The sequence below is a fragment of the Eupeodes corollae genome, chromosome 3 (assembly GCF_945859685.1).
Source record: "Eupeodes corollae chromosome 3, idEupCoro1.1, whole genome shotgun sequence".
Lineage (NCBI taxonomy): Eukaryota > Metazoa > Arthropoda > Insecta > Diptera > Syrphidae > Eupeodes > Eupeodes corollae.
This window is the reverse complement of record NC_079149.1, coordinates 83748562-83766250: the sequence shown is the minus strand read 5'-3', so window position 1 is coordinate 83766250 and position 17689 is coordinate 83748562. Positions and strand designations below refer to the sequence as shown.

General features: G+C 34.9%; 1 protein-coding gene across 13 annotated transcripts in view; it reads left to right on the top strand.

Moving 5' to 3' along the window:
• Positions 1 to 17689, top strand: part of LOC129952624 (piezo-type mechanosensitive ion channel component) — a 141134-nt gene that overhangs the window by 82182 nt on the left and 41263 nt on the right. For 11 of the 13 annotated variants that reach the window (XM_056065344.1, XM_056065353.1, XM_056065349.1 and 8 more), the window contains 3 exons: positions 2711 to 2779; positions 9111 to 9259; positions 9567 to 9734. In XM_056065344.1, coding sequence (XP_055921319.1) covers positions 2711 to 2779; positions 9111 to 9259; positions 9567 to 9734 — 386 coding nt within the window. The remainder of the gene's footprint in view (positions 1 to 2710; positions 2780 to 9110; positions 9260 to 9566; positions 9735 to 17689) is intronic. The other 2 variants (XM_056065347.1, XM_056065351.1) reach the window with 2 other exon arrangements.

Genomic DNA, 17689 nt, shown 5'->3' with positions numbered 1-17689 from the left:
AGTCCCCACACAAATTTTTTGGTTCAAACATGTGATTTTTCTAAAAATTTCTCAAAATTTTGTGTTCTTAATTTAGCTTCTTTTTACAAGAAAAATATATTTTCATATTACTCCAGAAGGATACCCCTCAAAAAAATCATTATTTTGTTTTTAAGTTTTCTCAAGAAATAATGGAACGATTTCAAAAATGTTCTCTTTCTGTGCAAGTTCTTGTCAATGATCAAATTGATGATGATTTTTTCAAAATCAAAAATGTATTTTTGACATAAATAAATGACATTTAAATTTTTAAGAAGAACTTATTTTGGAGGTACATTTTTAAATCTTAAAATACCTATAGGCAATATTTTGAAACAAACTTTTTGGAAGAAATTATCAAGTTCTTGCGACCCAGTCTTGCATTTCATTTCTTTCAAAATTGGTTTTCTGTTGAATACAAAAGATCTTAAAAAATTAAATAAATCTACTTTTGAAGTGCATTTGCTTTGGATGCTCTAGAACTGAGATTCAAACATGAATTTCAATAATTTAATGTCCCAAAAATTCAAGTGAAACTTTTGTTCAACTAATGGCTAAGTAAACACACAATAAACGTTTCATATCTATTGATATAAAAGCTTTCAAACCTGTAATTTGTGAGTGCTACAAAACTTTTCTTCCCATCTTATTTTTACTTACCTTACTTACCTTACTTTGTTTTAATTTAATTTTTTTGGATAAATTATGTTCTTAAATACAACTATTTCCTCAAATTCAAGAACCAAACCTTTTTGTCTCTACAATTTTTAAGTTTTGTTCACGCCTTTATAAGATCTAAATACGAGTAACCAGATTGATAACGATAATAATAACAGACTCAAGGAAATTGAGTTCGAAAAAACTACGTCAAAAAGAGCCCGACATTTTTACATATCAGATCCTCTCTCATTTTCTAGATTTCTAAATTTTTGCAGCGTTCTTCGCAATAATAGAAATGAAAACAAGAAAAATGTGTTTTGTTTTTGGAAAAAACCAATCGTTTCGAATAGTTTCCTACATTTCTGCGCGAGATGCACCAAAAACCCTCACAGCTATTGTATTTTAGCTCTTAAATATGGCATATTTAGACAACTGTTTGAATCTTGGAATGCTTTCATGTGAGTCATCCAAATTAAATAGTTAGACCATAACTTGCTGGACAACAGTGTTCTAAACAATTTGATAACTGAAGTTTTTATTTTAGCACTTTTAAATTTTGTTAGCATCCTTTACAAAACATTAGAGCGGTGAGTAAAAACTCATCTAAGTGTGTGACCCCCCCCTGATGAAAAGTCTGGATCCGCCCTTGCTTGCCGTGATGGAGTAAAGTAAAATGGCCAATTGTGATACCACATGAATTTGAGTCTTTCTTCTAAACTCAATGAAACCAGTTTGAGTCATTTACGAAACGTGAGACGCTGCTTATGTTCATATGATTTAGATCGTTAAAGAATAATTATTAAATTATGACACCGATCTGTTGAGATATAGCCAGCACCTTGATCGCTTTAAATCTAGTGTAGACCAGTTCCTATATATAAAATTATACCACATCTCACCCAATTAGAACGAGGACCAAAATGTCCATTGTCCTTTCGATCGTACTAAAGAAGATTGTAGCATTTATTTTGTCATTTATATAAAAGAAAATGAAAATATAATTTTTACTTGTGAAAATTATTTTACTATTGAATCATAACCCGACTAATTTTTGAACTATTGGAATTGGCTTTTTTTTGAATTCCTATGGAAATTTGCAGGGCACAGAGGATGTTCCAGTAACTCTTCGTCAAAAATCTCTTCATCGTCGTCATCTAAGCATGGGCAATGCTACATATTCAATGGAAGAAAATACAAACCGACATAGATACAGCAATTTATCAGCTCCTGATGAACCTCTGTCTCAACGTCCAAACAGCTGGGGTCCAGTTGACTTTTTGTATTCGGAATCGATAACAATAGACGTTTCTCGTGCAACTTCACACGCAGAGTGTAATTTTGTTTTAATCAAATGTGTACATAAAATTATTATATTGTATATAAAAACAAAATGTGGTCAAACAAAGAAAATACAAACAAAATTGTCTTTGCATTCACTCTTTTATTAAAATATATTGATCTCAACAAGGCCTACTTCACGATAAAGATGAACATAGGAAATGTAAGACTGTTCTTAAAAGCAGTTTGAAATTCTTATAAATTCTTAAACGTTTAGACAACTTCATCTACAAAAAAGACATACTGCATTATGTATTTAGATGAGGTTTTGTTTATATCTTTGTTTTAAGAACAAATTATACTGGAGATTTACAAGACAATCTTCTTTTCTTTTTTTAGTAAAATGAAATCTGAACTTTTGTCATCTATGTACTTCTTCACTTTTCCTACAATAACGTAGTTTTAAAAGTAAAGATCAAAGCAATTGATTTCCCTCACTCAGTCATATTGTATTTATTTAATTTGCATATATTTTTTTTATTTTCATCCACATTTCTTTAAAGTTTTACCTTCCTTCACCACAATCTCATGCAAAAAGAAAAATTACTGGAACAAAATCATATTCAAAAATGAATACTTTTATACTATAATTGTTTTATTTTTAATTTTCTTTTTGGACAATTATTTCTTATTATTTGATTTTTTCTTTTATTTCGGCTTATCATAATTATTTTTCCTCATATCCTACTTATAGAAGAACATGGTTTTCCTCTTCCTGGCCCAAGAGTTCAAAAACGGAAAGAGTTAAAATATCATCCACAGGGTAAAATCAATATTTTCTTGCTTTCTATAAACATACGTATTCTATAGCAAATACAAATTAATAATTTAGAAAAAATATAAATAACTCCTTAAACTTGATAAAAACAAAATTGCCTTTTGATATTAAAAATAAATTATTGCTAGTGAAAGGGAAACTGTGGTGCAAACAATTTAATTTTATTTCTTATTTATTTCTTTAAAAAAAAGTGCATCTTGAATATTTTTTATTTAATTATTCCTAATTTTTATACAAATGTTTTGGATTTATTTTATTTTATGTACTGAATAATTAAAAAAAAAACTTAGTTTAATTTCTGTAAGTCTGCTTTTTTTACTATGATACTGCACAATCAGCTTTGTTTTTATTATAATTTCACGTAGTGTAGGCATCGAAAGCAATATTCACCTCAATTTGCACTAATTTATTTTTCGTCTGAGAATGAGTTAACTGATCTTACAGTTACTTTGGCACTTTTGAATAAAAACAATCAAATCTAGGTATACCTCCTATTACTTGTTTAAACATACATAGCAAATTTCCGAATCTTCTTATAATAATATTAAAAAATTAATTTTATAAAAGTGACAACTCTTGTCTTCATATAGAATGAAAATATCTATCTTTTTATTTAGACATTAATAATAGAAAAACAAAACCTACGCACATACATGTTATTGAATCGGGATAATTGCAGTTATAAAAAAATATATTCTTTAAACTTTGCCTTTTTGTTTATTATTTGGGATTTGTAAATGTAAGAAGAAAATAACTTTCTCAAGAATTATTTTTGTAAAAACTAACGAAAGCTTTTCTATTTGGGTCTTAGAGAAAAACAAATTAAAAGAACGAATCAATAAAATTTTAAGCTAAATGTCCTTTAAGCTGTTATCAGATTTGTATACCACTTCAACTCACCCCCACAGTGTTGGCCAAAACAAGAGCAACTTTAACTGCCTCGATTATTAAATAATTAAAAAACAAATTTAGGATTCAATTATATATAAACGGTGATTTTTTAAGAGCTTGAGAACTTTTAAAAAATCTCATCGATTCTTTATTTGAAACGTTAGATTGGTCCATGACATTTACTTCATGGTCCATTCGGAAAGTCCAATTTTGGGTAACTTTTTCGAGCATTTCAGCCGGAATAGCCCGAATTTCTTCGGAAATGTTGTCTTCCAAAGCTGGAATAGTTGCTGGCTGGTTTGTGTAGACTTAAGACTTGACGTAGCCCCACAAAAAATAGTCTAAAGGCGTCAAATCGCATGATCTTGGTGGCCAACTTACCGGTCCATTCCTTGAGATGAATTGTTCTCCGAAGTTTTCCCTCAAAATGGCCATAGAATCGCGAGCTGTGTGGCATGTAGCGCCATCTTGTTGAAACCACATGTCAACCAAGTTCAGTTCTTCCATTTTTGGCAACAAAAAGTTTGTTAGCATTGAACGATAGCGATCGCCATTCACCGTGACGTTGCGTCCAACAGCATCTTTGAAAAAATACGGTCCAATGATTCCACCAGCGTACAAACCACACCAAACAGTGCATTTTTCGGGATGTATGGGCAGTTCTTGAACGGCTTCTGGTTGCTCTTCACTCCAAATGCGGCAATTTTGCTTATTTACGTAGCCATTCAACCAGAAATGAGCCTCATCGCTGAACAAAATTTGTCGATAAAAAAGCGGATTTTCTGCCAACTTTTCTAGGGCCCATTCACTGAAAATTCGACGTTGTGGCAGATCGTTCGGCTTCAGTTCTTGCACGAGCTGTATTTTATACGGTTTTACACCAAGATCTTTGCGTAAAATCTTCCATGTGGTCGAATAACACAAACCCAATTGCTGCGAACGGCGACGAATCGACATTTCACGGTCTTCAGCAACACTCTCAGAAACAGACGCAATATTCTCTTCTGTACGCATTCGTGTGGTTGGTTTAATGTCCAATAAAGTAAACTGAGTGCGAAACTTGATCACAATCGCATTAATTGTTTGCTCACTTGGTCGATTATGTAGACCATAAATCGGACGTAAAGCGCGAAACACATTTCGAACCGAACACTGATTTTGGTAATAAAATTCAATGATTTGCAAGCGTTGCTCGTTAGTAAGTCTATTCATGATGAAATGTCAAAGCATACTGAGCATCTTTCTCTTTAACACCATGTCTGAAATCCCGCGTGATCTGTCAAATACTAATGCATGAAAATCCTAACCTCAAAAAAATCACCCTTTAGTATAACTAAAATATTGCTAGTATTTGGTAGCAACGGCCTTGTAACAAATTAAATTATTTGTGGAATTCGAAATTTTATCCCGAATAGAGTGAAATCTATCAAACCCAAAGAGAACTCATGGTTTGATTAGAGCTGTAAAGAGGAGTAAGTTCAAACAAGCCAGAAAGACCAGTAATGGTCATATTCGACGAACCAAATTTTTGCATGATCAGAAATTAAGGCAAAAAATGCTACAATGTCCCAAAGGTAGTACAAATTTCTGGTCATTATTAACAAACGTACGAAACACCACGTCATCCTCGGTTCCAACGCTCGTCCACAATAACACTCCCTATGTAAGCTCGATTGATAAAGCCAATTTGTTGCAGCACCGTTTGCTATTAATTCGAAGCTACCGAATAGTGTCATAAGTCCTCCTGTTCTTGCGAGCGTAAATGATTCTATGGGACGAATTTTCTTTCGCACTCGTGCAGTTGCAAGAGTACTGAAAGACATTGACATAGACAAATCCGCTGGCCCGGATAGTATCTCCTCAGTTATTCTGAAGAGGTGTTCTTCAAAGCCGGCAAAACCACTGCCTAAACTTTTCCATCTGTCCTTTTCTACAGGTCTCTTTCCGAGCGGATGGGAAATAGCGTTTGTCCAGCCTGTCCCTAAAAAAGGCGAATCCTTCTCTCTCTCTAACTATCGTCCAATAGAACTGACGTCCCTTCTTTCCAAGGTCATGGAAACGCTGATTCATTATCAGTAAAGAAATAACTTAAAGAACCTAAGATTTTTAATGACCGACAGTATGGCTTCGGTAGCAATGGTCCAATGGTTCATCTCACCGAACCATGAAACAAATCTTTACATCGTTTTGGAGAAATTAACATTATTGCACTTGATATTTCAAAGGCATTTAATAAAGTCTCTAATCTTCCTCTCTTATCGAAAATGCGTGCTTTTGGTATCGACGAATTTCTTCTTCGTTGGATTAGAAATTTTCTTTCGAACCGTTCAATACAAGTTGTTTTGGACGGATTCAAGTCTGAAACTTATACAAATAAATGCTTATGTGCCCCAGGGTTCCGTTTTGTCTCCGACCCTCTTCCTCATTTTTATAAATGATCTCCTGTCTGCTACTTCTAAACCAATACATTGTTTCGCTGACGGTTGCACTCTCAGCTTTTCATATTCGTTTCCAGACTCACAACCCTCCTCTTCGGATGTGGAACTGCAACGGCAAAATATGATTAGCTCATTAAATTTCGATCTACACAGCATTGTACAATGGGGAATAAGAAATCGTGTGGAATTTAATGCTTCGAAAACGCAATGCCGTCTTCCATCATTAAAGCGAGTAAACCCTCTTTGCCACTATCTATGAATGGAACTTGCATCAACGAAACGGAAAATCTTGACATCTTTGGAATGTGCATCAGCAACCACCTTTTGTGCAGCGATCACATACGCAATGTTGCAAAAAATGCCGCAAGATGTCTAGGTTTTTTGAGACGTTGCAAGAAATTGTTCTCTCCGTCTAATCTGGCTACAATCTACAAAACCTTTATACGTCCGAAATTTGAATAAAACTCTCATCTCTGGGTTGGTGCTCCAGTAACTTATTCAAGCCTCTTGGGCAATATTCAAAAAAGAGCTTTTAAAATGATTGGTGACATTAATATCATCAACTCGTTTACATACCTCGATCATCGACGCAAGGTTTCTTGCCTCACCCTTTTTTACCGTTATTTTAACGGACTATGCTCTAGTGAAAAAGCTAGTTGCATTCCTCCCTTTAAACAATTTAACCGTAACACCCACGCTTCTGGGAATGCCCATCAGTTTACCCTTGAGCCCAACTTCGGCCGTACTATGAAGTACAGAGATTCTTTTTTTAGCCGTACTATGCGAATGTGGAACGTCTTGGAACGCTTTATATTTCCCTGTCATTGGAATGTTCAGACATTTACAACCAATGTATACCGACACCTCCTATCCAACAGTTCCCTCTTTTCCTAATCACACTGTGTCTTTGGCATATTAAAGGTATACAAAACCCTTCTAGTGTTCGCTAATTATGAAAAAAAAGCTTACGTTCAGGTCGAGCTGGGGTCGTATTTTTCTTTCTAAATAGATTTTATTTGGATTGGACTTTTTGGATTTTTGAAATTTTAATAATCGGCAAATCCCCATATTTTAATTTGACTCATTCCGCTTTTCTATTCTTTTTATAATTTGGCCTTTTATTTCGTTAGAGTATTTGTTTTCGGCCCTTTTACAAAAGTTCGCTAAGAACACTGATTAGGTTGCCCGTGAACTGAATAACACCTAATAAATAGATTCAACTGCACTTGTTTGCCAACACCTCTAATATGAGCAATGGATTTGTAGTTTTCAAAACAAAGAACTGGGTAAAGTGTCATAGTTATGTCATATTTAAATGGACCATTATGAAAACTATATTCTCTTTAGGTCTATTTAAAAGTACATACATAATGGCTGCGTTCTATCTCGTGTTGGATAGGGTATCTTGGATAGGTAGATTTTTAGATACCTTGTTGAACGAGTTGGATATTGAGATATCTGTCAAAAAATAAAAACAACTTTCACCTGTTCACTAAAAGCAGGGAAACATTTGAGCTTCGAAGTCAAAATTGTTTTAGGATAAAACATTTAATTGATAATTCAACTGATTCGTCAGACGATGATGAATTGATAGCTGCGTAACAATTTAATAAATAATAGATAACCTTAATCTGTAATCTATGTTAAATTTCCTCTTAGCTCAATTGGAATTCTATACGATCAATAATTTACTTGCGAAATCTCCGTATTTAAATGATTTACGTTTAACAGAAAATTATCCTAATAAAAACGAGGACTATTATGAAGTGACAATACCTAGATATAGTTTGGAAGAATTTCGATCTCATTTCCGAATGAGCAGAAGTTGCTTTGCGGTAAGATTTTAAGTTGTTTTGTTCACAGTATATAAAGTTTTAGCTTAATGTTGGGACCAACGCAAGAACTTTTGTTGCATGATATAACCGTTTGGTTATCCAACGCTTCCTTAAAAACCATTCAAGGCGCACCATCAACTAGGATAGCCAATAAAATGTGAATTGCTTATTAAAGATTTCAAATTATTAGGATCTCTTGCACAAAGTGCACCAAAATAAAATAACTTTTAACTTACAGAAAAAACTGTTGTTTTTTGTTTGAATCTAGAGTAAGCAAGAAAGTTTCTTATCAGCTGGAGACACGTTCAATTTAGCTAAAAGTTCTGCTCATTTTGCATTCAGCGAAATTCTCCAACAACTACAAAAAGCTGAAATCAATTTTCAAGCTTCTTGAAATTCAACCATGTGTTGAATCAGCTGTTCTGTCAGATACCTACATACCCCAGATATTCTTGGATACCTTTGGATTCCTTTTTTGCCATCTCAGCTGTTTTTGATCAGCTGTTATTTTACACGTAAAACACTAACAAAAAGGTATCCGGATACCCTATTTGTCTGAGATTGAACGCAACCAATGTTTTAAATTATTAATTTTTGAATGACATAAAAATGGAGTTAGTTTTAGTTGCTAATATTTTGGCCAACACTGTAAATCATAATTTATTTATTTCTCCATTGAATTAATATTTTAAGTTTAAGAGTACAAGAAGTGATATTCTTTTTGTACCGTTTCATTTTTTTCAAATAAACTCCGCGTATGTAAATATTTCAAAACTACGATATCTAATTAGTAAGTGCTATTTTGTAATGAGGTAAAAATGTATGTTTTTTAAAAATTTGTTGGGTTCTTTATTAAATAACAATTGTTCGTTCATTCAATATCAGATTCATATCAATGGATTATTTATTTTTGTTCGAATAATAATATAACATGTGTGTGCACTTAAAAAACATTATCAATATTGCTTTAGTTAATGTGTTTTTGTTTTGTTAACATTTATAAACTTATGTATTTAGAAATTCCTCTAGGAAAATAATATTTTGTATGTGTAGAAAAATAAAAATTATTTAAATGTAATTGAAAAGTATAGATAAGTGTTCGATAAAGTTAAAAATTGGAAATTATACTCGTTTTTTGATTATTTTCTGTAGCTATTCGAGCTGGTGATTATTATATGTTCGATGACATGGATGAGAAGTTTGAACTGGACTTAATCGAAGATGAAGTAGATTTCCTTGAGGATCAAGGCAAAATTGATGAAAGTGAGAAGAAAATGACGAGACGAAAAAATCTATTTGAAGTAAGTTTTATTTTTATCCAGAATACTTTTTATGTTTTTATGCATTAATATGTTTTGAGGTGAAAGTGTTGTGGGCTCGACACCCTCCTTATTTATGGTATAATGTTATTTTTTGTGTTTCTTAGTTTATATTTTATTTAAATTCGTTTGATCAAATAATCAAACATTTCTGTGGGGGAGTTGTAATTTCTTTCTCACCAAAACTCTTTAAGTACAAACTTATGTGTCACAATATTAAATTCAATATAGTACATATTCTTATGAATGTTTATAAATTTGAAAATACAACAATATTTAAAAAAAAAAGGTTTGTAAAGAAATTACCAACAATGGAAAAAAACCATTTACACGACAACGCTCTTATGCCTCAGCACCGGGTTCAAGGATCGGCATAAAAGGCATGGAGCCAGATATACCACGATCATCTGTGATATCCGATCCCCTAGTATATCCTGACAGCTGTGATGGAGATGACGTGAGTTTGGCAAGAATACGTTAAAATAGAGATTCTATATGTTGTGTCATCTGACTTCGTATATATTTGTTTTTTTATTTAATACAATAATTTCGAAAATAATCTGTTTCTATCTTTGGCACTTAACTTATATTAATTTTATTGGAATAATAATACCTTCACTTCTTTATAGATCGGGAAAGATAGAGTTTAGAGTGTATTAAATGTAAATAGTTCATAAATTGATTTTCATTATTGATAAATTATTTAAATGATCTCATAAGATTTAAACAATTTAAAAAATATATATATAAATGGTTTTGGAAGTTTTTTTTTTTAAATACTATAGACGATGTAAATTTGTCTCAACTTCAAAACCTCATAAACCGACTTTAAATTAATAGTTAAATAAATAGAATATTTTATTTTTATAGGCTAACGTACAAAAACGAATAAATACATTGTTTAGGATTATTATTATTATATCAGCATTACCACAGGCCCCGTCGGAAAAATTCTTAATTTCAATATTCGAAAGTATTCTACTTTTCAAGAATCCTTAATTCTATGAAAAAGATTTGTGTGGAGAAATATTCTAGTCTCTGATGGGGCCTGGATAGGGCCGAATATTTATTAAATATACATTAAGGTGGGTCGATTGTTTTTTGTCAAATTAAGTTGTGTGTTTTTGTGTGTTTTTCTTTACACCCAAAATATATTAGGCTATTACATTAGCTTTTGTCCAAAGAAAAACATATTACCCTATTACTAAGTAAACGACAGACAGTAATTAAGGAACATATATATATATAAGGCCTTTACAATAATTTCCAGTCAAAAGCGCTGTTGAAAATGTCTTGGTCGTATTTCAATAACAACGAATCGATTCTAGAAAAGCTACGATGAGAATGCCCCAATTCTTGTCGTTTCACTTTTCACTAGACGAAAATCATTTATTGTTTTTGTTTCGTTTTCAAACAATCCTTAACGACATTTTCAAAGTTTGTCTATTTCCTAATAACGAATTTACAAAGTTTCAATTTGTAAATATATTTATCATATCATATAGTATCTGTTCTTAAAGAAACAGGTTTAATTTATATGGTCTATGCTACCCCTGTTGCAGGAACTGCCAAAAATATTGAAGTATCTATTACCGAGCTTCTTTTGTCACACAATAAAGAAAGGAATGATTTGTTGGGCCTTGGTTGGAATATAACGATCACTTGGACAGGAAAAAATATTCGAAAAAAGGCTTCAGCGCCCCTTACAGTGGGTCATTTGTATGCTACATTTGAGCGAATTGCCTTGAGGCATTTACAAAATTAGATGGTTCTACCACTTTCCCATCTTCACATGTTGATCCAATTAGCGAATTATTAGAATGTTGCTAGAAATTAGAAACTGTGATTTATGGAAAATAGAAAGTGAACTGCTACCAATTCAGTTTGATGATCTAAGTATCGACCAGAAATACCTGTACAAAAAAGTCAGTTATAAGTTGACAATGGTCTCATGATTTGGCTAACTTTCTTCTTCTCCTTCTTCGTTTCCAGCTGCTAGTAGCAGCACTTTAACTCCTGGAGCATAGGGCGGCAACCAGTTCCTTCCATCTCTCTCTAAATTATATTGGATTTTTATTTTTCCAATAATAAATTTTACAAAATTTACAATTTAAATTCTAGTAAATAAAAAGTTATGGGTGTAGGATTGCCGTCTGCCCGATTGATTCGTTAAACTTTTTGTAAGTATGTATTATAAAACAAAAAATTTAAAGTAATTTAAATGAAAATTAAAACTTCTTATTCAGAATTTTGTAATTAAACAAAAAACAAAAACGAGAAAAAACAAGATAAATTTACATTTTGGATCTTTTACAAGAAGAAATTAAACAAAGATTTAAAGTCGTGATGAAAAGTACCTGTCGCAAGAACATGATGTAACTATTAAGTAAATTTAGTATTTATATAGTGTATATATTTAAGTGCATCTTTTAGATAACTGTTTAGGGCTACCCAATTAGAACCATTCAATCTGGTTTTAGTTTGTTCCATCGTCAAAGTCAACTCACCGAAGTAATTGCATCTTAAATCTCTTTATTGCATATAGAGGCATATAGGCATATTGCTAAAAGGTGAAAAGTGTCTTCAAACCATATGCAAACTCTTGCATATTGTGCATAGATTTGTTTCTTTATTTATGTATGTTGAACCATTTAAATTAAGCATATTACACCTAGCTCTGCAAATTAAAGATATTGATTGGATGTTTTTCGAATCATTAAAATAGTTGTTGCAGTTTAGGCTAAAGCTGAGCTCTGGGTAGATTGGTCTGTTGATAGATTTAGTAGCTTGTTGAATGCATTCGTTGTGCTGATGGGTGTCGTGAAGCTCGAGTAACTTATACAGATTTTGCTTCAATTCAGCCCGGTCTTCGTATTGCAAGTTTAAGTTGAATCCACAACCCATTCCATCTTCCTGTTTATTAAAAACTTCGTAAGAATATTGGGTATTCTGTGTATTGGTGATCCAAGTGTTTTTAGGATATAATCAATGTGTAGTAATGTAATGAAGGTAAAGCTGTTTCTAGCGTAAGAACGTAATTTGACGTATTCAACGGCAGGCGGCAGAGTTTTTTTTTAAATATCGTAGCAGTTCTTAAACTTCTTCATATGAACGGTAACCTCAAGTTTGGCAACTATAGCACATGACAGAGCGCATAATTGATTCAAAGTCCTTGTGTTTCGCGGAGGTCTTAATTTCATTCTTCCCGATTATATGATTCCAGGAAGAATTTATAAGCTTTTTAGAGGAAACCAGTTTTTTCTCAAGGCGGAGAGAAAACTTCATGTTTGATTGATTTGATTCACCATCTAGAAACCATTTTTCGCCGTTTCCCAATTTTGTTTGCTTGTTGCGAATGATCATAATTTTTGATTTTTCTTAATTTATTGCAAGCCTCCAGGTTTTACAATAAGTATAGAGTTTATTGATTATAAGTTGAAGACTCTGTGGAGATTCAGCAAACAGAACGATGTCGTCAGCATAAAGAAGCACTTTAATTCTTATTTCTGCTACGCATACTTCAACAGGGAGATGAGAAGAAATATCGTCAATGAACAGTGAAAACAATTTGCACTCGGAAGACAGCCTTGCTTCACTCATGAACCATTCTGAAATACTTTTGCCCTCCCACACCGATTGGCGATTATTTTGGTACATATTTATGAGGACTTTTAACAACTTCGTACACAATCCTTTCTGTGACAGTTTGTAGAACAATGCATTGCGATCAAAAGAGTCAAAAGCTGCTTTAAAGTCGACAAAAAACATGTACAATTTTTTATTCTGTTTCAGAAAATGTTGAGCTATAGTCGTCACAGTGAAAATGTTGTCTATCATCTCTCTCTATTCCTAGCACGATACCTCAGCTGGGACCGCGTCTCCAAGTTTTGGGACCGAGCTTCCTTCATGACGGATGATCTCCATGTTTCTCTTAGACAGCGGTTGACAGAAGTTTGCAACCTTCTCGAAATGTCAGCAGAGCACTTCCACGTTTCGCAGGCATATAGTAGCACGGATTTCACGTTGGACTCAAACAACTTTAACTTTAGTACGGAGGGTGCTATTTTGCTGGAGTTCCACATTTTAGAAAGCATTCCGAATGCACTACGGGCTTTATTTATTCTATTGGTGACATTCAGGTCCGTTCCACCATCGAGTGCCAAATAGCTTCCTAGATAGTTGAACTTAAGCCAGCCACTTCCCTATTTTGTTGAATAGAGTGGCACATTTGGCTGAGGTCTCCATTTCTGTTTACCATTAAGCATATGTCGTCAGCATAGTCCAATTGGCTTAATGTTTCCTTCAGGCGCCATTGGATACATTGTATACCCAGTCTCTCGTGTAGCAGTCATAACATCATCAATAGCAAGCAAGAACAGAATCGGTGAAAATACCTCAACCTATCTCAATCCCAGTCGGACTTCAAATGCGTCGGAAAGCTGTCCATTGTGCAAAACGATACGCCAATTTTATCAGGAATGCCTCTAGCAGCAAGCGATCTCCAGATAACATCACGATTAACGAGATGGAAAGCCTTTTCAAGATCGACGAACATGAGGTAAAGCGGCGATTCGTACTCCGACGGTTGTTCAAGAATAGTTCGCAAGATATTAATATGTTCGACATATGATCGACCACTGCGAAATCCCGCTTGATGCCTATTGAGCGTAGACTCGATCTTAGGTCTTATTCTCTCGATAATGATTGTTGCCACACCAGTTATTGCAGTTCTTAAGATCACCTTTTTTTGGTAGTCCTTCCATTCCCTGGGAAAGGTTTCGTTTTCCCAAACAGGCTCAACAAGTGGCAACAAAATACCGGCCTTCGAGGTCGAGATCTGCTTTTAGGAATTCGGCAGTTATGTCATCCAGCCCAACTGCTTTGTTGTTCTTTAAAAGATGTATCACGGTTCTTACTTCCGTGCATGTTGGGGGTCAATATTAATGCTTCTGGTAGATCTTCGTATGTCCGGCAGTTGATGATTTGCATTTGTATTCCGGTCATTGTTCAGTGCTCTGTATATTTGTGTGTGTAATTTTGTCCCAGGTGTCTTGGAATATCCACAAATCCTTATCTCTAGATTGCCTCGGTAACGTTTCAGGTGCAGCTTCAATAAAAACTGTTTTTACCGTGCCCCACAACGTCTCAATTGACGCCTTGTCGTTATGAATAGAATATCACGGTTTTATATTTCTTCTTCAACTCCATCAAATAACGAACAACTATAATGGATATAAAATTTTGTGGATGTTATATAAAAGTTTTCGTTATCTTCCATCAAAGTTGAAACTTATTTTTGATCCCATAATTCCACGTAATGCCTATTTCGCTCATCCAGACGCTATCGATGCTGTCTGATCGATCAAAATCATTCAATCAGGGAACTAGCTGCCAGGAGGATACTAAAAACACGAAATTCACAGGAAAGAAGCCTGTCTTTAAATTACCTCTTATTAATTTCAATGCAGCAAGCTATATTGATTTGGCAGCAAGAGTTTTACGACCCACCAATTCTTCAACATATTACTAATGAAGAAATAAACGAGGTTATTAGTTCTCAGTGCAACGAAAGTCTCATTTTCTTAAAGCTACCTTGTCACACACGGGCAGTCGAACGTTCTGTGAAAATAGTCGTGGAAGCGTCTATGACCTTATGTGACAAAAATTCAAGGGAAGGCTCGATACAAATGCAACTTACATCCAGAAAAATAATGGCCCGAGTAAACGATATTTCTTGCCTAAAATATAAAACAAAACTATTTCTTTTTTAAATTATATTTTGTAATTTGAATTACCAAATGGCAGTTTCAAGTTTTTGTGAACAATGAACTCTCAGATTTATTTCATATAAATGCAGCCGTACCTCAAGGGAGTATTCTTGGGCCTATTTTATACATACTACATATATCCGATTTTCCGAATTTAAGATACTGTGAAAAGGGTATTTTTGCCAATGACACTTGCATTTACGTATCAGATTGACTTGGTTCCGTTATTAAAACCAAGCTGCAATGATTGGAAAATCAAAATAAATGGTGATAAGACTCAGGCTATCTTTTTTCACAAGGAAAAGAAAGTCTTGCCTCTTACCCAATAACAGCATCCATATCGACGGTAAAATAATTGAATGGGGTAATTCCGCTAAGTACCTTAGGGTATTCCTTGACTCTAAGCTTACCTTTGGATTCCATGTACGTCAAATTGTAAATAAAATCAAAGTTGCAATAAAAACGCTTTATTCTTTCATAAATAGAAGATTTAATATATATTTCAAGCAATTATATTTTATGGTTCTCCAGTATGGGGTGAATGTGCAAAAACACAGGTTAGGTTAGGTTAGAGTGGCTGTCCAGATATCATTGACACACGTAGACCTCAAGGGTCCATTGTGATACCACTAATGAGGTTACTCATGGGAGAGTAATGAATTTAAACAAACCATTTTGTACTTTTAATAAAGTTAGAGAGACGTTTTGTGTCAATATTTGCCAGTTCACTGGTATTATCGAAGAAGGGATTACCGAGAAAGTAATTCCTTCTAATGGAGAGTGCTGGACATGTACATAGAAGGTGTTGGACTGTTTCCTCTTCCTCCTCGCCCATGCAGCTTCTACAGAAGGCATTTGTGTAGACCCCTAGCCTCAGAGCATGTCTTCCTATGAGGCAGTGTCCCGTTATTACTCCAATTGTAGAGCTTATACTTTGTCTGCTTAGTGATATCAAGCCTTTTGACCGTTTTAAGTCAATACTTGGCCATATTTGCTTGGTTGCCGGGCAGGTGGTACTTTGTGACCATCTAGTATTTGTTGTTTCTAAAGCATATTGCTTGAGAAGATATTTGCATGTAGCAAGTGGTGTTCCTATGTTATGTTTTTGTCTAACATAAGGCAGAAGTGTTCCGTTTTTGGCGAGCTCATCGGCTTTGCAATTTCCCGGAATGTCTCTGTGGCCCGGCACCCAAACGAGGTGAATGTTAAACTGTTCCGTCATCTCCTTCAGAGATGATTGACAATCGTGGACTGTTCGACAGTTTGTGGAGACAGACGCGAGAGATTTAAGAGCGGCTTGGCTGTCCGAGAAGATTCGTATATCCTTACAAGATATAACGTTTTCTTTGAGCCAGGATAGTGCTTCTTTAATCGCCATTACTTCTGCCTGGAATACACTACATTGATTGGGAAGTCTATAGGATAGACTGAGATTCAGTTGTTCTGAAAAGATACCACTTCCAACTCCGTGATCGGTCTTTGAACCGTCAGTGTAGAAGTGTACCGCATCGTCTTCCAGGGTCCCTCTTCTTCCCAGGAGGATCTTGAAGGGATGGACACATGGAATCTTTTACCAAATACCATTTTTGGGGTGGTATAGTCTAAGCGATCTGGGATAGATCTGAAATTGTCTAGAATAGTTGTATGTCCAGTATTGTTACTGGTCCATTGAGAGGTGGCTCTAAGCCTTACACATGAGTTGGCAGCCACCATTTTAGAGAAGATGTCAAGTGGTGTTCGGTTTAAAAGCACTTCCAGTGCTGCGGTTGGTGTTGTGCGAAGTGCTCCTGTGATGCACATACCTGCTGACCGCTGGACTTTAATGAGTTTATTTAGATTTACCATCTTATCCAGTGCGGTCCACCATACGACGGCTCCATAAATGAGTAGCGGCCTGATTACCGAAGTGTATAGCCAGTGGGTTATTTTTGGGGAGAAGCCCCATTTCGTAATCATAATCGCAGCATTGCTACTATTAGTCAGATCAACCTCCACCACTGTTTTGTCGGCGTTTTCCTCGTCTGAGGAGGACCTAAGCAGGTCTTCCTCACTCTGGGTGATGCCTAAGGTGGCGTCTTCAGTCTCCATGTCGGAGTTACTGTCGACTTTAGTTTTAGCCTCCACGTCGGATGGCTTATTTGGGGCAGTGGATGTCGATGGTTCCACTTTTGGTGTTGCATCGACCTTCATTTTCGTTGCCAATGAATCGTTTCCCTCCGCTGAAGAGGCTTCTGTGGGGGGCGTGTTTAGCGTATCTTCATCTTTTTTGTATATACGCATCATGATTTCATCGAAACCATACCTAATCACACCTTTGGTCGCGGCCAGTGGAGCCAGTGATTCCCTATTGATCAGCACGAGAGCCGATCTATAGTGACCCACTGTCTCCTTCTCAACCTTTGGTACTTTCCAGTCGTGAGTAGGCAGGTCCGGATTACTTGTTTTGATCAGTTTCATGATCATGTCTGGACAGTTGTGAAGAGCCGGGACCATTATACGTGCTCTTGGCCGGCAAGGAATATTCTCCCTTGCAACAACCTCGAGCTTGGCACCCGGCCAGACTTCTGGCAAGCCATTGACAGCAGCCCTGTATAGATCGAAAGATCTCTGATCACCACAGGCGATGAGTTTGATACGATTTTGG